Source organism: Herpailurus yagouaroundi, unplaced genomic scaffold (genome assembly GCF_014898765.1).
Source record: "Herpailurus yagouaroundi ecotype Mexico unplaced genomic scaffold, PumYag 208, whole genome shotgun sequence".
Classification (NCBI taxonomy): Eukaryota; Metazoa; Chordata; class Mammalia; order Carnivora; family Felidae; genus Herpailurus; species Herpailurus yagouaroundi.
In genome coordinates this window covers 4766958-4787408 of record NW_024412439.1, presented here as the reverse complement: position 1 = coordinate 4787408, position 20451 = coordinate 4766958, and the positions used below count along the sequence as shown (strand labels likewise).

General features: G+C 54.6%; 1 protein-coding gene across 1 annotated transcript in view; it reads left to right on the top strand.

The window, feature by feature from the left end:
* The first annotated feature begins 5928 nt into the window (after positions 1-5928).
* HS3ST3B1 (heparan sulfate-glucosamine 3-sulfotransferase 3B1) overlaps positions 5929-20451 on the top strand; it is a 36239-nt gene continuing 21716 nt past the window's right edge. The window contains exon 1 of the mRNA XM_040453158.1: positions 5929-6953. Coding sequence (XP_040309092.1) covers positions 6400-6953 — 554 coding nt within the window. The 5' untranslated portion in view covers positions 5929-6399. The remainder of the gene's footprint in view (positions 6954-20451) is intronic.

The following is a 20451-nucleotide window of genomic DNA, read 5'->3' as shown; positions in this document are numbered from 1 at the left end:
ATAAACTTAAAAAAAAAGTGTCAATATTATCAACCTTGATAAAGTAAAGTATACGATAGTTAATTTTTTTACAGTTACAGGGGTGAAAACAGTATAAGTGTGCCAGTTTACCCATGTTTCAGAGCAAGAAGTGAATAAATATTGTCTCTATAAATAAAGGGCATACTTTCAAAAAATGATCCCAGGGGCGCCTGGGTGGCTCAGTCGGTTAAGCGTCCGACTTCGGCTCAGGTCACGATCTCGCGGTCCGTGAGTTCAAGCCCCGCGTCGAGCTCTGTGCTGACAGCTCAGAGCCTGGAGCCTGTTTCAGATTCTGTGTCTCCCTCTCTCTCTGACCCTCCCCTGTTCATGCTCTGTCTCTCTCTGTCTCAAAAATAAATAAAATAAAACGTTAAAAAAATTTAAAAAAAATGATTCCAAATGCGTGTATTTTATTTTCTTAACTTTAGAGGTACCTTTTAGGAAACCATAGTCCCAGGGATAAAGATATATTTATTACTTCAATAATTCCTTAATTTTATTTTATTAAAATCTTTTTTTGTTCATTTATTGAGAGAGACAGAGAGAGAGAGAGAGAGAGGGAATCCCAAGCAGGTTCCGAGCTGATTGGAGCCTGATGTGGGGCTTGAACTCACAAACCATGAGATGGAGAAGGAAACTCGGGGAGCAGGCCTGGGCAAAGTGACAAGTTCAGCTGTGATGCAGGCCCAACCTGCTTTGCCTGCCCCACAAGAAGCTCCAGGGCTGGGATAGCCCTCCAGAGGTGGCCGGGGGGGGGGGGGGGGGGTGCTGGGATGGCCAGACCTCTACCTCTGCACGGGTCACTGGATGGGGCCACCCTGGGAAGGAGTAGGCCATTCAGCCCAGCAAGCTGCTGTCTACAGTTCTCTGCAGTCATGGAGGGGGTCCCATCAGTGTCCACCACATGAGGGGCTGATGAGTTGGGGGAGATGGGAAAGAGACATCCTTGACCCAGGAATGGCGAGTTCCAGAGCAGTGATGGGGTCCCTCTGTGCTGGGCTGCCTGCCGGCTTCCTCCATTGTGACAAGAGGGAAGAAGGGGGATTGGGGTGGGTGTTAGTCAGTGTGGAGGTTTGGTGGTGAGAAGGTGTAGACGATCCCCTGTTAGCATCTATGTTCTCAAAGAAGCTCGGAGAAAGACTGTCTCTTGGCAAAGGGGGCCTCCTGGAGACACTTATGGGAGTTGCAGGAGGGTTAATGAGACCATAGTAGGTTTGCGGAGGGACAATTAGTTAGGTCCTGTCACCTCTGTGGCATGATTTCCTCCAGCACCCTGGGCTCTAGCCTGGAAGGTGGAAGACGGGATTGGCCTTGGAGGGTTCCGTTGCCCGCAGGGTACAAATGGAGGAAGAGAGGGGCCGAAGGCGTTTGCTGGGCAGGAGCACAATGACAGACAATGTTACTGGGGCTCAGAGGATTGTGTAACTTACTCAAAGCCACACAAGCCAATACGTATGTTGGCAACCAGTTTAGGAACAGGTCTGGTGTATCCCATTCGGGGCCCTGGCAGGAAAGACAGGGCACATTCCGAGACTGGGTAATAAAAGGACTGGGTAACTTCCAGAGACGCTGGAGGAGGGGAGGACACACAGGAACAGAGCGCTGCCTGAGCACTAGTAACGGCCAGGTCTGAAGAGGTGAAGGGGGCGGCCATGCCAGGGCCTGGCGACAGTGTGGAGAGGACTTCCCCGTGACTTCCAGGAAGGGACGCAGCCAGCCTTTGATGGCCCAGCCAAGAGGGACCTTGGCGTGAGTACCTCTCCCTCGGTCTCCCCACCATTCCCCGCCCCCCCCCCACACCCCAGTTTGGCGGAGGGCAAGGAAACTAACGGGCTCTGGGCAAGGTGCGAAACGGAATCAGCACAGCCTTGACGCCTCCGGATACAAGTCACCGAACCAGTCTGGGCATCAAGCTTCTTTTATCTGTAAGATCAGAGCAGTCACCTGCCTCCTGTGATTTGCAGAGGGCCCTTCCTGCCCCGCGGAGCTGACCGCGCAGACCCGCCGCGTAGCACCCCTGCGTGGGCCGGCGGGCCTACCCACACTGGGCTGCACGCGCGCTCCCTTCGGTGCAGGGGGAGCGCAGCGGTGGGAAGCGCTTCCTTGCCCTGGGGAAGCCCTCCAGCCGCCTCACCGGGAATTTCGAGCCCCGCCTCCGCCTGGCCAGCGGCCCCCGCGCGGCAGGGCAGGTGCCCCCCCCCCCCCCCCCCCCCAGAGCGGCGCCCTCCCCCCCCAGGGGGACGTGGGGATGATGCGGCCATCTAGACCACGCGGGAGACTTCGGAGGTCACGAGGACTCCGGGGCGCGCCAGGAGGCGCCGCAGGAGCCCAAGCGGGGGTGGGAAGTCCCCTTCCCTGTCCGCTCGGCAGCCAGCGATCCCCGCCTCCCGCCACCCGCAGCTGTCGGAGCGCCCCCTGGCGGGCGGGCATCGGAGGCGCGGCCCCCGCCGGACCCCGCGCCTCCCGCCGCGCGGGGAGGAGGGGGAGCGAGCTTGCAGCTGCGAAGCCCCGGGAGGCCTCCTAGCTGGGGTGCGGGGGTGGGACGGGGGCTCCGGGGAGCGGAGGAGGGCCCGGGTTCCGGTGACGGCCCCGCTGGGAGCAGCGCTGGGGCACCGACCCGGGAGGCCGCCGAGGGTCACGAGGCCGAGCTGGCAGCGGGCTCGAGCAGCTGCGGGCGCCTCCCTTCCCGAGGCCAGACTCGGAGAAACTTCAGGCGGAAAGTACCGCGGGGATCTTTGGGCTCAAGTCCCCTCTTTTACAGATGGGGAATTCTAGGGCCAGGGAATGACCCGACTGGGTCGCAGGGCGGGTCGTCGGCCGGACCTGGAGGAAGAGGAGAAGGGACTGGCTCCCTAAGGCGGCCCTGTCCCTTTGCTGCCAGTTTAGAACAACCCCCCCCCGTCCCAGGTGAGCACCCCATTAGGTAATCCCAAACCAACCAACCAAAATACCACATGAACCTCACAGGGTTACTCAAATGGAACCGGCTCCTTTCTAGGGTTTCCGAATGCAAACATTTTGCATCCTCTCACCAAAAGTAAACCTTTCTCCAGTTTTGGGGCGGCGCTTTAGCGGCCGGCCCGGCTCGGGGGTGGGGGGACCCGGCACTGCTGAGCAATGTTTAAGGACAGGGTTCAAACCGGGTTCACGGTCAGCTTCGCCACCAGCTCTGTGCGGGGTGACACTGGGGTTCCGCGTCCGCAGTAGGGGAGGATGGGGGAGGGACGGCGTTGGCCAAAGGCGGGCCCTGTAGCGGCAGCCCAGGCGTGGGGACTTGCGGGGCGCGTTCCGAGCCCGGCGGACCCACCAGCCCAGTGGACGGAAGGGCCAAAGGGCCGGCTGCGCCGCCGCCGCCTCACAGCCCGGCCCCGGCGCTGCACAGGCCGCAGATGACCCGCCGACCTCGGGCGGCAGAAACCCCTGGGCGCCGGGAGCGGCGAGAACTCCCCCATTGTTCTGGGGCGGATTGAAGGCGCGCCGGGAGGAGGCGGGCGGCGACCGGGCTCTGGGGTGCTCAGCTCTGCGGAGCGCCCGGGGCAATTTCCGATGCCCACGTTTTTGCTTCCACTCCCTCCCCCTCTTCACCCCCGGAAAAAAAAAAAAAAAAGCCCTCAATATATCCGGCGACTTGATTTGTAATTCCCTACTTGTTTTCTGTTACACTCGACTTCTCTAACCCTCAGGACACAGACCATTTTTATTAGGAAAATCCTTAAAAACAGACGCACACTTACAAGCTGTAAGATTCGCACCCAACCAGGCCTGAAGTTAGCCACACCGGGAGGTACAATTCGCCAGAGCACTACCGCTCTCTCCCCTAAATCTTCGCCTCCACAACCCCCTAGCTCCTAGCCCCCCAATACTATGAATTCATGAAAGACACATCCTTTGGAGATACCCTTTCCTTCTTGCATTTCCAAAATAAACCGTCGGTCTGATGCTCAGAAGAGCATTCTCGTGTTTTAAGAGTTCAAAAGACATTAATGATTAATTAAATTTAAAATGAGGCGAACAAGTCACTTCTGAAGAACAAACACAACATCCCAGCGACAGGGGAAAAGAAAAGTTGGAAAGAAATCCTCCCTGCGAACAAAAAAAGAGGCAGGAAAATCCTCTACCTAAATTACCCCCCCCCCCCCCCCCCCGCCCCCCCCCCCCCCCCCCCCGGCAGTTTTGTGCGAAAATGTCTGGGGCTCAAGGTAGTTAGTTACAAAGACGTGGCCCGGGGCACAGCTGGGGCGCGTGGGTCCCGTGGCGGCCTCTGGGTTCTCTGAACCCTCTCGGGTCACCGCCGCCTCCCTCTGGCACATTTTCGAACCGGAGGTGCTAAGGCCAGGCTGTGTCTTTGCCTGTTTGTTGTTGTCGTTGTTTTCCGTGTGCTCCCGACACTCGGGAACCGGAGTGGGGCTGCGGGGACTCGGGGCGCTTGGGGACATTTACTCCGGCAGCGAGAGTGCGCGGGGCTGGCGGCCGAAGTCTGGTGTCCGACGAGCAGGGCGGAGGGAGGTCAGTTGTGCGGTGCAGCTTTGCGCCGACACTGAAATGCAGCGTGGGCGGCGGCTCCGGGTGAGTCACCCCGGGGGGCGACACTCAGCCCCGGGGGCCGCGCTGGGGTCGGAATCGGAAGGAACGTTCTGTCCCGGAAAGGCGCGAAGCCGGGCGTTGGAGGCCCGGTGGCCCCGCCGGAGCCGCGTGTGCAGGCACTGAAAACTTTCTGAACACGACCGGCATGAACTTGAACATCCCGAGCTTCCGAACTCCAGCCGCCGGGGCGAGAATGCGGCAGCGCTGGGCCCCCCTCGCCCTCGCTTCCGCCGCGAGGGTTTACAGCTCCGCTCCCGCGCCCCGAGGGTCCCTTTGCACAAGAGAGCTGCTGGGGAGAGCGGCTTCCACTGGGTTTGGGCTTAAATAAAGAGCAGCTCAGCGACCGATTTGCTCCAAGCTGAGAAAACAACACCTGATAATTAGTGTAACAGGTCAGCAGACCAAACCGCCTCCTAGATGAAGGCGCATGGAAAGCTGGCCTTAACGTTTATTCAGGGAAAGGGGGAAAGAGAGAACGTTTTCTTAAACCCACGGTCCCCCCACAAACTCAGATCCGGACAAAACTTTCTGCGCGTGACGTTCACACTCCCTTTTCGACCACGAAGCCTTTCACCAGACTCTACCTCACAGTTCATTTTCTTCCTTCGCTCCCCCGACCTTTCCTGCCAGTTAGGGAGCAGAGGGAAGATTTTTCTTGAGGACAGTCTACACCGATCTCAGTGAGCTCGCAGCCCGAAAGAGAGCAACTCCTGGCAAAAAAAAAAAGAAAAAAAAAACTTTTTTAAAAAAGTTGACAGCCTTTTACAAACTTTCCACTTAAACTTCCGACACCGGTGCCTGTTCCGGGTCCCCGGCGTGGGATGGTCGCTTTGGGGGGGGGGGGGGGCTGCAGGCATCTCTGGCCTGACTCTCGCTCCTCCAACCCCCTTCCTACCGCACAACACACACACACACACACACACACACACGCCCCTCGGGCCCGCCAGCGAGACATCTGGATCGGGACTCGAGTCCCGACCCAAGGGCAACTACACGCCAAGGCTGGCTCCAGGGCAGCGCGGGAGCAAAGGCGCGCGGGAGCCGAAGCGCACGACCGCACCGCTTGGCGGGGTCGGACCTCTCCCAACCCTCAGCCGATCCAGCATCCTTCCGACCATCTGCTCCTGTCACCAGCTCCTGGCTCCGCCCCCCTGAGCCCGCCCCTTGCCCCGCAGCCAATAGCAACCTCCGACCTCTCTCCACCGCCCCAAACCCTTTCCACACCCCCACGTTCCGGGAGCCGGTTGGCTGCTGAACGCTCAGCGGAGCGCCTGTATTTGCAGAGCGCTCCGGGTTTCTGGTAGGTGGACGGAGCCGTCAGTCCGGAAGGCTGGGCCCGCCCACCCCACCTCGGTCTCGGGCTCTCTTCCTGCGCAGTTCTTCGCAGCCTCCGCGGGGAAGTGCCGGGGCCGCTCCCGAGGCTCAGTGGGCAGGACCGCGAGAAGGCAGCCCCGGCGAGCGGCCGTGCGCACCGTCTGGAGTGGCCGGGGAGCGGCGTCCTCTTGCCCGAGCAGGAGCACCCTTCGGGCCAGCAGTTGCCGCCACCCCGACTTTCGTTCCAGTTGAAGCTCCTCCCGGGCAACATGTCAAAAGCCGCCACCGCTACAGCTGCCGCCGCCACCTGGGGAAGAGCGGCAGCGGCGGCGGCGGCGGCGGCGGCCGCGGGCGCGCGGGGGCAATAAACCTACCCGCCCGGGCGTCCTGCGGGCCAGGGAACCCCCTCCGCGCTCACAGCTCCGGCGGGCCCCGCGCCATGTGCTGAGCCATGTCCCTGGCCGCGCCCCCGGGCTGCGCATGGGGCAGCGCCTGAGCGGCGGCCGATCCTGCCTCGATGTCCCCGGCCGGCTCCTGCCGCAGCCGCCGCCGTCCCCGCCACCGGTGAGGAGGAAGCTCGCGCTGCTCTTCGCCATGCTCTGCATCTGGCTCTACATGTTCCTGTACTCGTGCGCCGGCTCGTGCGCCGCCGCGCCCGGGCTGCTGCTGCTGGGCTCGGGGTCCCGCGCCGCCCACGCCCCGCCGGCCCCGGCTCCGGGTCCCGACGGGACTACCCCCAGGCTGCCGTTCCAGGCGGCGCCGGCCACCCCGCTGGCTGCGGGCAGGGAGCTGGCCGAGGGCGCCGCGAGCCAGGAGGAGCAGAGTCCCGAGACGCCGGACTCCCCCAGCCCCATCTCCAGCTTCTTCAGTGGGTCCGGGAGCAAGCAGCTGCCGCAGGCCATCATCATCGGCGTGAAGAAGGGCGGCACGCGGGCGCTGCTCGAGTTCCTGCGCGTGCACCCCGACGTGCGCGCCGTGGGCGCCGAGCCCCACTTCTTCGACCGCAGCTACGACAAGGGCCTCGCCTGGTACCGGTGAGTTTCCCCAGCAGGGCCAAGGGCAGGGGCGGCAGCCGCGATCCAGACCCGCAGAGGACGGAGACGTGGCATGTGCCGGGGAAGTGACAGGGGTGCAGCCTCCGACCCCCGGGGGGCGGGGTGGGGCAGACAGAGGAATAAAGCGGCGGCGCCCGGAATCCCGCCCCGGCATGGTACCGGGTGCTCGGGGCTCCACTCGCCACAACCCATAGAAACTTCTCGAGGAGGTCTGGCAGCTCCGTGGCCTGTGGTGCCCCTAGAATTAATCAAAGGGGGGTGGTCAGCGACTGGACCCTCTTAACTGTGGCCCTTTCCCAAAGCGACCAATCCAGATCTGGTCGTATTTTATTTTTTCTCTCGGAGCGCCGGGACGTTCTGCGCCCAGCCGGTCACGGTCTCCACCCTAGACCAACTTCCAGAGCGGTTTCTGCTCCCCAGATGGGGAGGGGGGTGGGACAGACCGACGGCGTCTGTAAACGTTTTTGTTACAGTCGAACTCCTGGCTGGAACCCGAAGACGGCCAGACCCGCTTGGCTGGCGGGCAGCTTGGGCTCGGGAGGGCGAGCTGGGCGGGTGGCCCGGCGCCTCCGCCCGGCAGCCGGGCGGGCGGCGCGGAGCGTGGAGCGGTGCTGGTCCCTGTCGGGCAAAGGCGCGCACTGCAGCCGGCGGGAGCGGCGCGCGGCTTTGAAGGCTCCGGGGCGCCGCCGGCGCTGCTCGCTCGTTTCCGCCTCCCGGGCCTGGGTGCCGGGAGAGCGCGGGCCGGGACGCGTGTGTCCGCGGGCCCTGCACTACGTCGGGGTGCAAAGAATGGGAGGGGTTCGTTGATTGAGAGATGTGCTTTTCCCGAAGGTCGGGCCTTTAGAAAATTTCGTTTTTCGGGTCAGGTTGTGGGGTCGGGTTGCCGAGGGGCAGCGAGCGGCCCTTGGGGTCATAATCGCGACCTCTGCCCAACGCTTTCCAAAGCTACCCGTCTTTGGAGTGAGCTTTTGGGTTGACCGAGCTTCCGGTGAGGCGCGGATGGGCAGTGGGTCCAGACTCCGGCCTTGGAAAAACTTGGTCGCCAACCAGGAGCCCGGCCAACGGCCTACACCCCTTCTCTCTGGTCCTGAGCCCCCAACCCTCGCGAGTGTGACTCTGGAGTGGCCGGCAGGCAGTCCTCCAGGCCCAAGATGCTCGGGACTTCGGGGAAACAAAAGGGGAGAGTCGAACCGAACCCGCGTTCCCTGCTCCCATCCCCCGCCCCCAGGCCCCGCGAAAGATAAAAGGGGGCTGACCCCGCGGATTAAAATCCCTCTCTTCCCAGCCTTGCCCTCCCGCTCCCTTTTGTCCTTAATGTTTTTATTATTGTCAGGAGTTGCCCGAGTCTCGAGGTTTAGCCAGCCGTGACAGTCACGCTTCCCACCGTTGCCGGGCTCTGGTGTCCGACGTCTGGATTCGCGTCCGGGCTCCGGCAGCTCGCTGGTGGCGCTGAGCCTCAGTGCTCCCATCCGCGCAGTGGGGATCCTGTGGTTGCCCCCGCCCCGGGCGGAGAGGAGCGCGCGGGTGCGCTCGGGTGCCCGGCGGCCACGTGGGGGCCTCTCCGGGTGTCAGTGCCGTCGGGTGCCTTGTTGTTCCTGCTTCTGCCACCACCTGCCCTCTTTCTCCAGGGATGAGCAATCTGGGGGCCGGGAGGGCTGGAACGTCTTTTCAGGGGGAACCCGCCGGGGGCCGGAGGCAGCCCGGCGTTTTCTAAGATCCGAAAGCTAGAGGCCGGGTCGGGAGGACCCGGCTGGAAAATCGCCGAATCGGCGGAGTCGGGCGGTTTTAGAAGCACCTGGGGCAGATACGGAAATCCCCACTGGAGGATTCGCGCGGTGTCTTAGGCGGTCGCGCTCCACCTGCCACGTTCCTCTCGATGGACTCAAAACTGCGGAATAAAGAGCGAAGCCGCGCTGGAAAGGCTCGCCGCGCGCCTGCAGCGGGCAGCGCAGCAGCCGGGGAGCCTCGGGCGGGACCTGCGCCCCGGGGGGGAGGGGGGGCGCGGGGCGACCGGACTTGGGGGAGGCGGGAGCCTCGTCGTCTTCCCTTGCCAGCTCCCGGAACCGAGGGGCCGGACTGACGGGGACCGGGAGGCCCAGGGCCCGCGGCGGCCGCCCCGCGGACCGGGGTGGCGGGAGGAGCAAAGTGCAGACCCCGCGGCTCGCCCCCCGCGCCGCGGTCCCGGGCTGCCCCAGCAGCGCCCGGCGGGGCCGCAGGCTTAGTGGGTGTCTCTAAGAAAAAAACAAGACAAAACCCAAGGCTTTTAAGGGCCATCTGCTTACTTCGTTTTTTTAATTGATGAAGGATATTCTGGATGTCTGGGCACATGGTGTGGACTTAATTATTTTGAAGGCAGCCGTTTTAACTTGAGACAGACCACACCGGGAGGAAACGCCTGTCCCGCGACGCTTTTCCTAAAATGCGGTGCCCGGGGAGCACCCCTCGCCCTGGCCGGAGTTCGTTCTCTGGGCTCAGCCAAGCCTAGCTCCTCGCCAGAGGTGTGTCCCATTGTATCTATCTCCCGCTGTGTCCGGACGGTCAGGCCGCAGACTGCAGAAGAGTGTAAATAATAATTAACCGGAGAGTTGCAGTTCGCGTACCGGTTAAAACGTGTCCTCAGAAGCAGAAAATAGGAGAGAGGGGAAGACATTTTGAAGGCATTTAGACATTTTGAAGGCACTAAGAAGGTAGGGGCACGGCTGGTTGAGTCCGAGAGTCAGGCGTGGCGGTCCGTGGGGGAACCGGGGTCTTGGCTGTGTCTGAGCAAGTCGTGAATGGGTTTAATCGGTTGATAACACACTGTTGCTCGTGGCCTAACCGGTAGCCCAGAGCCTGGGCAGATTTGCGTGAAGTCTTAGGATTTGATCGTAGGTCTTTTACCCTTGGCAGAATGAGACAGTAGCAGGCCGAGCTGCAGGGATCGTGGTAGGAAGGAGCCTACCAGGGTGGCGACACACGGAGCTGACCTTGCCACCCGCCAGGAATCAGGAATTTTCTGCTGCTTCACCTGCTGCTGCAGGGAAAAAAAAAAAAAAAAAATTTGTTAGTAAGTGCGGTTCATCTGCTCCGGACCTGCGTGTTTTAGTCTGGGATTAAGACTCTTGGGGGTTTATTTTTCCAGTCCATTATCCAGCTCGCTCTTGCTCGGATCAGGCCTCCCAAACTTCACAGGTGCTTCGAGGACCCCATGGGTTGGCTTATCAAGACTTGGGGTGAAACCGGCCTTTACCTTCTGTTCCACGGTGGTGAAGGTGTTTAAGAAATAACGGGGGCACCTTACATACCCCCAGGTGGAGAAATCACCCACCGCCTACACTGAGGCTCTGAACACTGGTTTCAACTTGGAATTTAAAATTAAATATGTACATTTTGTAGTAAGTTTCTCTTTTTGATTTGGCTTAAGCTCGGTGGATTTTCAAGAATTTTAATGACCCCAGTTTGGGAATTAAGTTAGCTAAATATTGTGCTTTGATTATCGTGATTTTTTTTTTTTTTTTTAAGAGAACTACGCCTTAGATGTTACAGCGCCAGAACCCCTTCCCCGCCTTGACTCTTCTTTGCATTTTTGGTTGTACAAAGAAGCTGACACTTTAATGCTGTGGCCACCTTAGAAAAAAAAAAAAAAAGTATGGCGTGTGGGTGGTTTTATAATGTTGATAGCTAACACTTACTGAATGTTTTCCCTGTGTGCCAGGTGCTGTTTCAAGTTTTACAGGATTAGCACATTTAATCCTGGTTACAGTCCTGTGAAGTAGGTACTTCTATAGGCCAAGAAACACAGGCACAGAGAGGTTAAGCGACTGGCCCAAGGCCTCACAGCCAGAAAGTGACAGAGCTTAGTATAGCAACCCGGGAGGTTCTGATCCAGAGGTCACTCTGGGCTGTGCTTCCTCCTTGCTTAAAGTGACCAGGACAGGAGGCTGGTCATAGATGAGGAGTTCAGAACTGGGTTAGCTTTGGAAGAGTTTTGAGTTTTCTCTTGTACCTCTCGTGACCTCAGTGTAGACTGCTCACTTACATCAGCCCCAGAATAGGAGAGTTGCTGCATCCCATGTTGGCTTATAAACTAGAGTAAGGATAATTCTATTACTATAGAAGTTTCATTTCTATGCCTGCACAGGACAGAGCCAAAGGAGTCATTAAAATTACAAAAATATCCTCAAATACAAAGGCTGAGAAAACATGATGCCCCTACAGAGTGGATTTAGTCTCTTCCATTTGCCCTGTTTTTGTTTTTGTTTTTTTTTTTTTTAAGGCTGGGGAGGGGGGTGTGTGGGAGGGCATAGAGTTAAAATAAGATGTTCCAGAACTTTCTTGGGGTGAATTTATTCATTAAAAAACAAAAAAACAGTCCCCCAAATCAAAACTGAAAACTTGCACTTGCCAAACCAGAAGACCGTTAAAGCGAACACGTGGAGCAGATTTCTTTAGAATTAGATTCTAACACCCAGTAACTTTGGAAATCTCAGACTTGAAAGCCAGCAGCGGAAAGTAGCAACTTTTCCTACACTTCAATTTCCCAAATGCGGAGGAAACTAATTTCTCTTCTGTTTTCCTAGACTAGCTCTGAAAACTTGGTGGCAAGGACCGCTTCTGTCTTCACTGAGGGAAATTTAAGATACGATCTGATTGGAGATAATCCTTTTTGAAGTAATTGCACTTTCTCAGTCCTGGAGTTCAAACCAAATATGCAACTCACTTCAAGCTGCTGGGTGAAGATCAAAAATCTCCATTTATATGCAACAATTTGAAATACAAACCATCACGTTACAGAGCTGTCAAGATTTATTAGCAAGACAGTGCAGCATGTGTTGAACTCTGTTTTTAATTAGGCACCTAAATTAGACCATAAAATGGTTGATTAATCTTTTACAAGTTGAGGGGAAAATATAACATAAATTAACCTAATCATAAGTGTTTCCCCAGATGCTCTGAGTTAATAAAATAGTCAATATTTAATAGCAACCTATTTGTTTTAGATTAAAAAAATGCTGAAATGTAGGAATTACACTTCTCTTTCAAGTGATAGGGCATTATTGAACAGGCCTTTCAAAAAAATTAGCCTAAAAATTTTTTTTAAAAATTAAATTAAAATATTAAAAAATATTTACCGAAATAAGATACCATAATTAGGAATTAAGTGTGGAGTAAACTAGATTTTGCCTTTTTAACAGAGCCAGGAGTATTAAAAACTTAGCATTTAATAGAGACTAATATTTATAAAGACATGTCCCCAGCTAAAGTTGTATTGTTTGAGATTTTTGAAGTGATCTGTCACAGCTGTTTTTCTAGTTTGGGGGTTTTATTTTTTTGTTTGAAGCAAAACTTTTTGAGATTAAAAAAAAGTCAATGTGTCCCACAACCTCATTCCAAATGCATATGCTGGTTTTACCTTTTTGTTTAAAACGTGTGTTGTAGGATATAAGGTTTTCTGATTACATAAGTTGACCCTTAAGTAAATTTTTTTTTAAAGATTTTTATTTATGTTTGAGAGAGAGACAGAGTGTGAACCGGGGAGGGACAGAGAGAGAGAGGGAGACACAGAATCCGAAGCAGGCTCCAGGCTCTGAGCTGTCAGCACAGAGCCCGAGGCGGGGCTCGAACTCACAGACTGAGATCATGACCTGGGCCGAAGCTGGACACTTAACCCACTGAGCCACCCAGGCGTCCCAAGTTGACCCTTTTTAATCACTAACATTACTTAGAATTAAAAGTGCTCCAGGAATTTCAAAAGGAAAGAAAAAAAAAAAAAAAACCCAGCCCACTAGTGTTCTGAATCCAGGAAGTGGCATTTATTTAGAGCTTCAGAAGTGACCAAGATCGCTTGCAAGACTGCTTTCTGTGTCAGTAGTTTTTCAATACTTTGTGTCCTCACTCTATGAACATGGAAATTCACTTGATTGACAGAGATGCAAAATGTCTACTCGAAAGGCAGCGCATAATGAGCATTTCTTTTGCTGTGAATAGAGTTAGTTTCCAAATAGGGCGCTACCTCTCTCATTTAACAGTGGGTGATTTCAGACAGTAAGGGAAATTTCGGCGCTAGGCTGCTGGGACAGTCAGGAATCCCAGCAAAATGAATTCCCGAAGTATGTGGCATATTTTCAAGGGTAATGGATACAATATGGTGCCTACCTCAAATGAAAACATTTACCATGACGGAGAAGAAATGAGATACTGGTATCTTTGAAAGCTACTTGTAAGTAGAGCATGAAGCTTTTTCTAATATTTAAAAGATTACCTTGTTAGAAATCTCCGATTGCTCTCAAAGTATGCCAAAATAAAACTAACACCCAATAAAACTGGTGTTAGTATTATCGGTGTATATATATATATATATATATATATATATATATATATATTTTTATATTTATATATTTTATATATATTTTCTGAATTTAGATATGGGGAAAAGTTGAGAAGGGAGAAGCAATTACCAGCTTGAATAACATGATAAATATTTTTCATTGCAGCCAAGAGGCTATGTGTCAAAATACTGTTAATGCTAATAAAACCCATTCATTTTCTTTGCAGATAGAGAGGAGTTGCTGATTTCCCTTATATCTATATCTTAAATTCTTTAAACGCACACTTTTGTGGCTTGAAACGTTAAAAATAGCTTACATTCCTGGGTCACTCAAAAAATTTTACCTCATTGCATCATGGGTGTAACATGTTTAAATGACAAAGCTGTACTGAACAGTGTGTTCGCCCCCCAGAGAGAGTTGCTTTTAGAAACTGGTAGGACTGTGGATCCGGTTAGAGAGGCACTACAGAGGGCCACTGGGATTTTCTACTTGCATTGTAATAAAAGTATGTATGTACATACATATATTCACTGGGACTTTAACTTGGTATGTTTGTTACGGAGCAGATAAGCTCTTGGGGTAAAATATTTTTCTCCTAAATGCAGCAAATGTGTTAAAAGAAGACTCTGGTGTAGCATCAGGTTTGGTTGTTATTTAAGCCCAGGCTGGACTCCCGTCTTGCAGGGGATCAGTATTTTTAAACACTTTGGACAAGAGTGTGAATGATTCCATGTGTTCTTCAAGCAGCTTGGGGGCGGAGGATTGAGACCCCCCTGTTCTCCCCCCCCCCCCCCCCCCCCAAATCTCTGTCGCACTCAGTGCACGGGGTTACACTTGCTCAGAAACTCATACAGTGCTGTTAGATTGTTCTGGGCAACGTGAAGCTTGGGGGCAACAAATGGAGAGTGAAAGAAATACACATATATGGGAAAGAGAAGTGAGAAGCGGCAGATTTCTCACGCACACCCTCGACTGAATGGCGGAGGGGCAGGAGGGAAGATCTGATGACAGAAGTGTCCGGCATGGCCCCACAAAGACCCCCGGCGCGGCCACGTGTCTACCACCATCGGGGAGCTAGCCGAGCGCTCGCCTAGACCCGGCGTCTTGGAAGGTGGCACAGAAAATGGCTCCGCGGCTGGGATCCGTCAGCACGGTCCCTGTGTCGCGTGGGATCACTGCATCTGGTCCAGGATCGCTGAGCCCCGGAGACAGATGGCGGAGCTTCCCTTGTCGGGGGCGTGGCGGGGGCGGCCCCTCCGCCCCCGCGGGTCGCCCGCTGCATCCACGTGACCAGCCGGAGAGCCCCGCTGCAGCCTCACCTGTTGGGTCGAGCCGGGCGGAGCAGCCCGCGCTCGCGGTGGCGGGTGGCGGGGAGGGTGCCGGCGGGCCGCGGCCGCGCGCTGATTGGTCCGAACGGTTTCCAGGAGGCCAATGGCGCTCCGCCTGCGAGGCAGCCCCGCCCAGAGTGGGCGGGCAGAGCCGGGGCGGGCGGGATTTCCCCGCTGCCAGCCATCCCTCGGGTGGGGCTAAGCGGGTCCTGAGCCCTGGTCGTCCTCCCAGCCCGGCGCCCAGGCGGGTCCGTTTGCTCGCTTCCTTTCTTTCCCCGCCCTCTGTGTGCTCGGAACCCTCCGGCACAATTTCCCTTGCCTTCTGGAGGGGAGGTGTGTGTTCTCGAAGTATATGCCTCCGTCGGGTAGAGCTGGGGGTGCAGATCGGCCTCGGCCTCGCTGAATCACTGGCTTGTCGGGGCGCGGGCAGAATGAATGAGTTCTTGAGATGGGCGAGGAAACTGCCTTTTTAAGGAGAAGGGGATGAGATAGCTCGGAAGGAAGTGAATCAGCAGAGTCCGTTTTCAAGCAGCACGTGTGTTCTCTTTCTCTCTGGGGGAGGAACTGTGTTCTCCTGGGTTCACTCACTTCTGTAATGGGTGCCTGGAATGCGAGTCAGCAGGTCCCGTGGGCACCCCAAACTAGCTTTGTTTTTCCTGAATGGGGCCGGTTAAAGGGCAGGATGAAGAGAAAAGGTGGAAAAGGCCCCGGGTGGGGAGGAGAGGAGGCTAAGGAAAAAGCAAATAACCCAAGCCCCTTCTGATTCCTGAGTCTCTGCTGGACGGAGACCAGGTGGCTCAGCGCCCCCCCCCCCCCCCCGACAGTGCCCTGAGTCCAGCAGCTGCCCCCTACCCGCAGGGGGTTGGAATGGCTCCGCGTGTGCAACCCCGGAGCGCCCTTCTGCCCCCAGCCCCCAGCCTGCATACGGACATTCACAAGGTTACCCTTGTTTAGTGCAGCGGAAGGTTCGAAGGACCACCTTAAAACGCCTCCTGTCACGATGGATTTACACCATGCACTGGGACCACTGTGGTGCATTTGGAGCAGACCCTATTTTGGAGGGCGGATCTTTTGCAGAGATGCAGGAGATGATCTGTATTAAAAGAACGGGGCGTTGGCCTAAGACAATGCTCTTTGCTGCAGGAGATGTTGAAGAAACGCAGGATTTGGATCTCGGGTCCATTAAAGTGGTCTCCCCAGGGGAGAAGACACACTAAGCAGACAATTAAGAGAACAGTCTTATACCCCCAGATCACTCCCAGTTCCTTCCCCCCCAGCTGAAGGCCTCTCCCTCCCCCGCCAACTTGCTTGTTTCCAGACCTGGCTCAGCCCAGCCATTCCTCTTGATGTGCTGTTCCTAGGGTCCCTGGTGCCCTCCAGGCTGATTGTTCCAGAAATCTCCAGACACTTAGCATATGCTAGTGCTGCCAGTTAACACAGATACACAAAGAAGTAAACATCCTGTTCCCAGCCTAGAGCTTTTACAGAAGCCCCAAGTGGGTGAGTGGGTGTGGGGGGGAGGGGTGAGCACAGAGAATAGGGGAGGAGAGCCGATGGCTACTTTGTCACTGACTTGAAACACTCAAATGGAGGCAGTCAAAGGTGGTGACCATTTTGAGCCTTTTTCTGCAGTCAGTGAAGAATACATTCTCCTAAATCATGCTGACCTATTTTATCCCCACTCATTTAACAAGGATTTATTGAGCATTTACCTTAAAAAAAAATGTGTATTTATTTTTGAGAGAGCACAAGCAGGGGACAGGCAGGGAGAGGGGGCCAGAGGATCTGAAGCACGCTCCGTGCGGACAGCAGCAAGCCCAACGTGGGGCTCGAACTCACGAACCGTGAGATCATGGCCTGAGCCGAAGCTGGAGGGACTCTCAACCAACTGAGCCACCCAGGTGCCCGGAGCGCTTGCTTTTTAAAAAACATGCAGACTTTATCTTTCAAAAGCATTTTTAGGATCACGGCAAAATGGAGTGAAAAGACCAGAGTTCCCAGGTACGCCCTGTCCTCACAAATGCACAGCCCCCCTCACAGTCCCCATGCATCACCAGAATGGTACATTTGTTACCATTGATGACCTTGCATGACACATCATTATCATCCAAAGTCCTTAGCTTATGTTAGGACTTACAGAGTTTACAACATTGCTCTTCATGTCCTGTTACAGCTTTTGACAAACGTATAATGACATGTACCCATCGTTTTAATATCCTACAGAATAATACGACTGCCCTAAAAATGCCCTGTTGGAGCACTCGCTTTTCTCAAGTGCTATCCGTGGCAGCCAATGGAAATACGAGAGACGTGAACTCGTTCTTGAGGGGCCTGTTTGAACCGGGGAACTAAAAAAATCTACAGGTTCAAAGACGCCGCAAAGCAACTTAAGCACTGATTTAAAAAATCGTTTGTCCGGGGGCGCTTGGGTGGCTCAGTCAATTAAACGTCTGACTTCGGTTCAGGGCACGATCTCACGCTTCGTGAGTTGGAGCCCCGCATCGGGTTCTGTGCTGACAGCTCAGAGCCTGGAGCCTGCTTCGGATTCTGCGCCTCCCTCTCTTCTCTGTCCCTCCCCTGCTCGCACTCTGTCTCTCTCAAAAAAAAAAAAAAAAAAAAAAAAAGAATAAACGTTAAAACCAAACTAAAGTCGCTAGTCCTGCGAAATCACTGGTAATTCCGAAAACCCTTTTGAGGAGAACACGAAGCGTTCGATGAAACGGTGAAAATTGAAATGTGATTTTGTACAGTTTACTTTCCAGGAGCTTTCCAAAGACCGCTAAGCAGACGGGAAGGAGAGGGAGTGTCCATTACTATGTGATACAGTGGGGGGGGGGGGGGATGGCTCATTGTTAGTGAGTGAGGGCCTGCTGTGTGCAGGGAGTGATGCTTCTGTGTGATTCCCCCCCACATGGTGGAGGAGGAAAGGGAAACTCTCAGAGATTGGTTGCCTGAGGTCCTACAGCTGGATCTGCAGGTGGTCAGCCTCTCGAACCCAAAGCCCTCCCAGATGGCCCTTCGAACACCCCGTCTCGGAGCTCCTGTACGTGGCGGAAATTCCACCTGGTGTTCCGGGGGACCGCTTCAAGCCATCTCTTCTCTTGTTTTCCTCCTCCCCACCCCCACAAAGACACACAGACGTTTTCACATTAAAATATCCCCAGGGTTATAGTTTCCCTCTCTTTTTCTGTCCCCGTGCCTACTTTTCCTTCTGCCCGCACCCGCTCCTCAGCCTCAGCTCTGTTGGAATGACACGGGCATTTGATAGATGGCAGTTTTCATGATACCTATGTCACAGTCACTTTCACATCACCCCTGCAACCCCTACTCTAGTGCTAAGATCTGTGTATTTGATCCCCCTTTTCTGACCGCAACCTCCCTCCATTTCTTCACTTACCAACCTGTTCTCTTTCACCTGCTCTTTGAGCCTGCCCGCCACCACCACCGTACCCCAATTCTTGGTTCTCAGGATCACTGAAACTCTGCCGCTTGCTCCCTATGCCTTGTTGGCTTTCCTTCTGCGTTCTCTGACACCCTAACCACCGTTGTTCCTACCAGCGGAGACCTCTTGCTTTGTACTGTCCCCAGCCGCTGTGCAGGAGAAGGTCTTAACCGTAGCGCAGACCTGGCCCATGCTGAGTTTATGCCCTTGTCCAAGAACTTGGCTCTTACTGTGCAGCTTGCTGGCCGTTCAGGTCACCACCGCTTACCCATGTCAAGACCCGTTGTGTACAAAGGAACTTCGGGATAGCATCGTCTTCCTTCAAGCACCCGTTCAGAGAACTCCTACACGGGCAGAAACCACAGAGAGACCGTGGTCTCTGTAGGAACACCGCGCACTTAAAATCTTTTCAACGTGGCTTTAGTTTCTCTTTATTTTCTTTTCATTCAGTGTCTTTTCATTCAGTATCGCCTTTCTCCTTTTCCAAGACTTCCCTTCTTCATTGCTAAGAAGTGTTGCGTTCTCTCTTTTCTGCGTGCTTTGAAGAAAATCCAAGACATCGCATTATTTTATCTAGAGGCCTGGCTTTTTTTTAAGTCGAATTCTTTTTTTTTTTTTTTTTATTTTTGTTTTAATTTTTTTTTTTCAACATTTATTTATTTTTTGGGACAGAGAGAGACAGAGCGTGAACAGGGGAGGGGCAGAGAGAGAGGGAGACACAGAATCGGAAACAGGCTCCAGGCTCTGAGCCATCAGCCCAGAGCCCGACGCGGGGCTCGAACTCACGGACCGCGAGATCGTGACCTGGCTGACGTCGGACGCTTAACCGACTGCGCCACCCAGGCGCCCCAAGTCGAATTCTTATTTCATGTACCTACAAGAAGGTGTGCAAAGCAAGAATGTGCAGCCTGATGAATGTTCACAAAGTCCACATCCCAAGGTAATAGGGGCTTAAGAACTCACCCCCCCCCAAAGTCACCCTTGTGCCCCCTTCCAGTCGCTGTCCCTGTCCCAAGGACATACCAACCCTCCTACGTTCCACCATCACACATTGTGGAACTTAATATACATGAAATCCTGGAGCGAATACTTGCAACGTTTGGAAAACCTGTAAATTCATCGCTGATATTGACAGGCTCCGAAGTTTCGCAAGCAAATCTGGGCTTTCTGATTCTTTTACAAAGGGCCGGACCAACTGCTGGCTGGAACCGGAAGGCAGCCGCACCTGTGAATGGGGGCATGTTCTTTTCCCGTTTGACACAGTCCTCACTGCTCCTTACTGTCTCCCACTGGGCCGGCTTCGCTCGTCTGTTACCTGCCTGGTCCTGGGTCAGGTCGGTGCCAGAGTGCTGGCTGCACACTGTCCCCCTTCCCCCACCCCTTCGCCTCGTTTTTCAGGTACGCACTATTTCAGAACAACTATTTCTCGTTGTTTGTCGTGGACGGTCTCGTTAGATTTGGGGGTTAGCCATTTCTCGTTGGACTTGGTTTTTGTCGGGCGCCTCTGTAAAAATCCTGGGAGAGGTTGCACGGAGCTCCGAGGCTCGCTGGGGCCATTTGAAATCAGAATCCTCATCGTCAAATTTGTTCTCATGACCCGCTTCTATTTAAAAGATGTCTTGGGGGGGGTCACCCTTTTCCCACAGACTTTGTGACCTTCGGGAAGTCGCTCTGTGTCTTTGGTGTCAGCATCCCCACGTGTACAACGGAGGTGAGCCCGTATTTCCCCAGTTCACTGGGGATGTGTGGTCCTACTTCTCGTGACTAGTACACATCTCGTGCCCTGTGCAACACGCACGCTGGTCTATACCCCTCAGTGAGTTCGCTGAGCAGGACCTGAAGTGGGCTCCAGGCTCTGAGCTGTCAGCATAGAGCCCGACGCGGGGCTTGAACCCACCATCCGCGAGATCATGAGCTGAGCTGAAGTCAGACGCTTAACCACCTGAGCCACCCAGACGCCCCACTTAATGATAGCTTTAAATGCCGACTGTCCGGTGTTAACATTTATCTTCTTGAGGACGGTTAGCAGGTGGCCTGCCAGCCACACTCTGAGAAGTACTGTTTCCAGTTCCTTCAAAGAACAGAAAGTTCTGGAAAGATGAATAGGTGATAACGCGGAAGAAATGGTTCCGTGTTCGGGCGTTAAAGGTCCTGAGAAGCACTACGGCCCAAAACAAAACACAAAACCAAACCAAAAAAAGCCCAGACAGGACAAAACAAAAATCTGTTTTCTTTTCTTGGAGCTGGCATTCCCCGCCCCCACCCCCACCATGTACAGGATTCTCTTTTCATTCAGTATCACCTGTTACTCCACGAAGCGGTGCTTGTCCTGATGCCACTTTGGGGTACGTTAGCAGACCAGGTCCCCAGGGTTTCTTACACTTTGAAGAATTTGACCC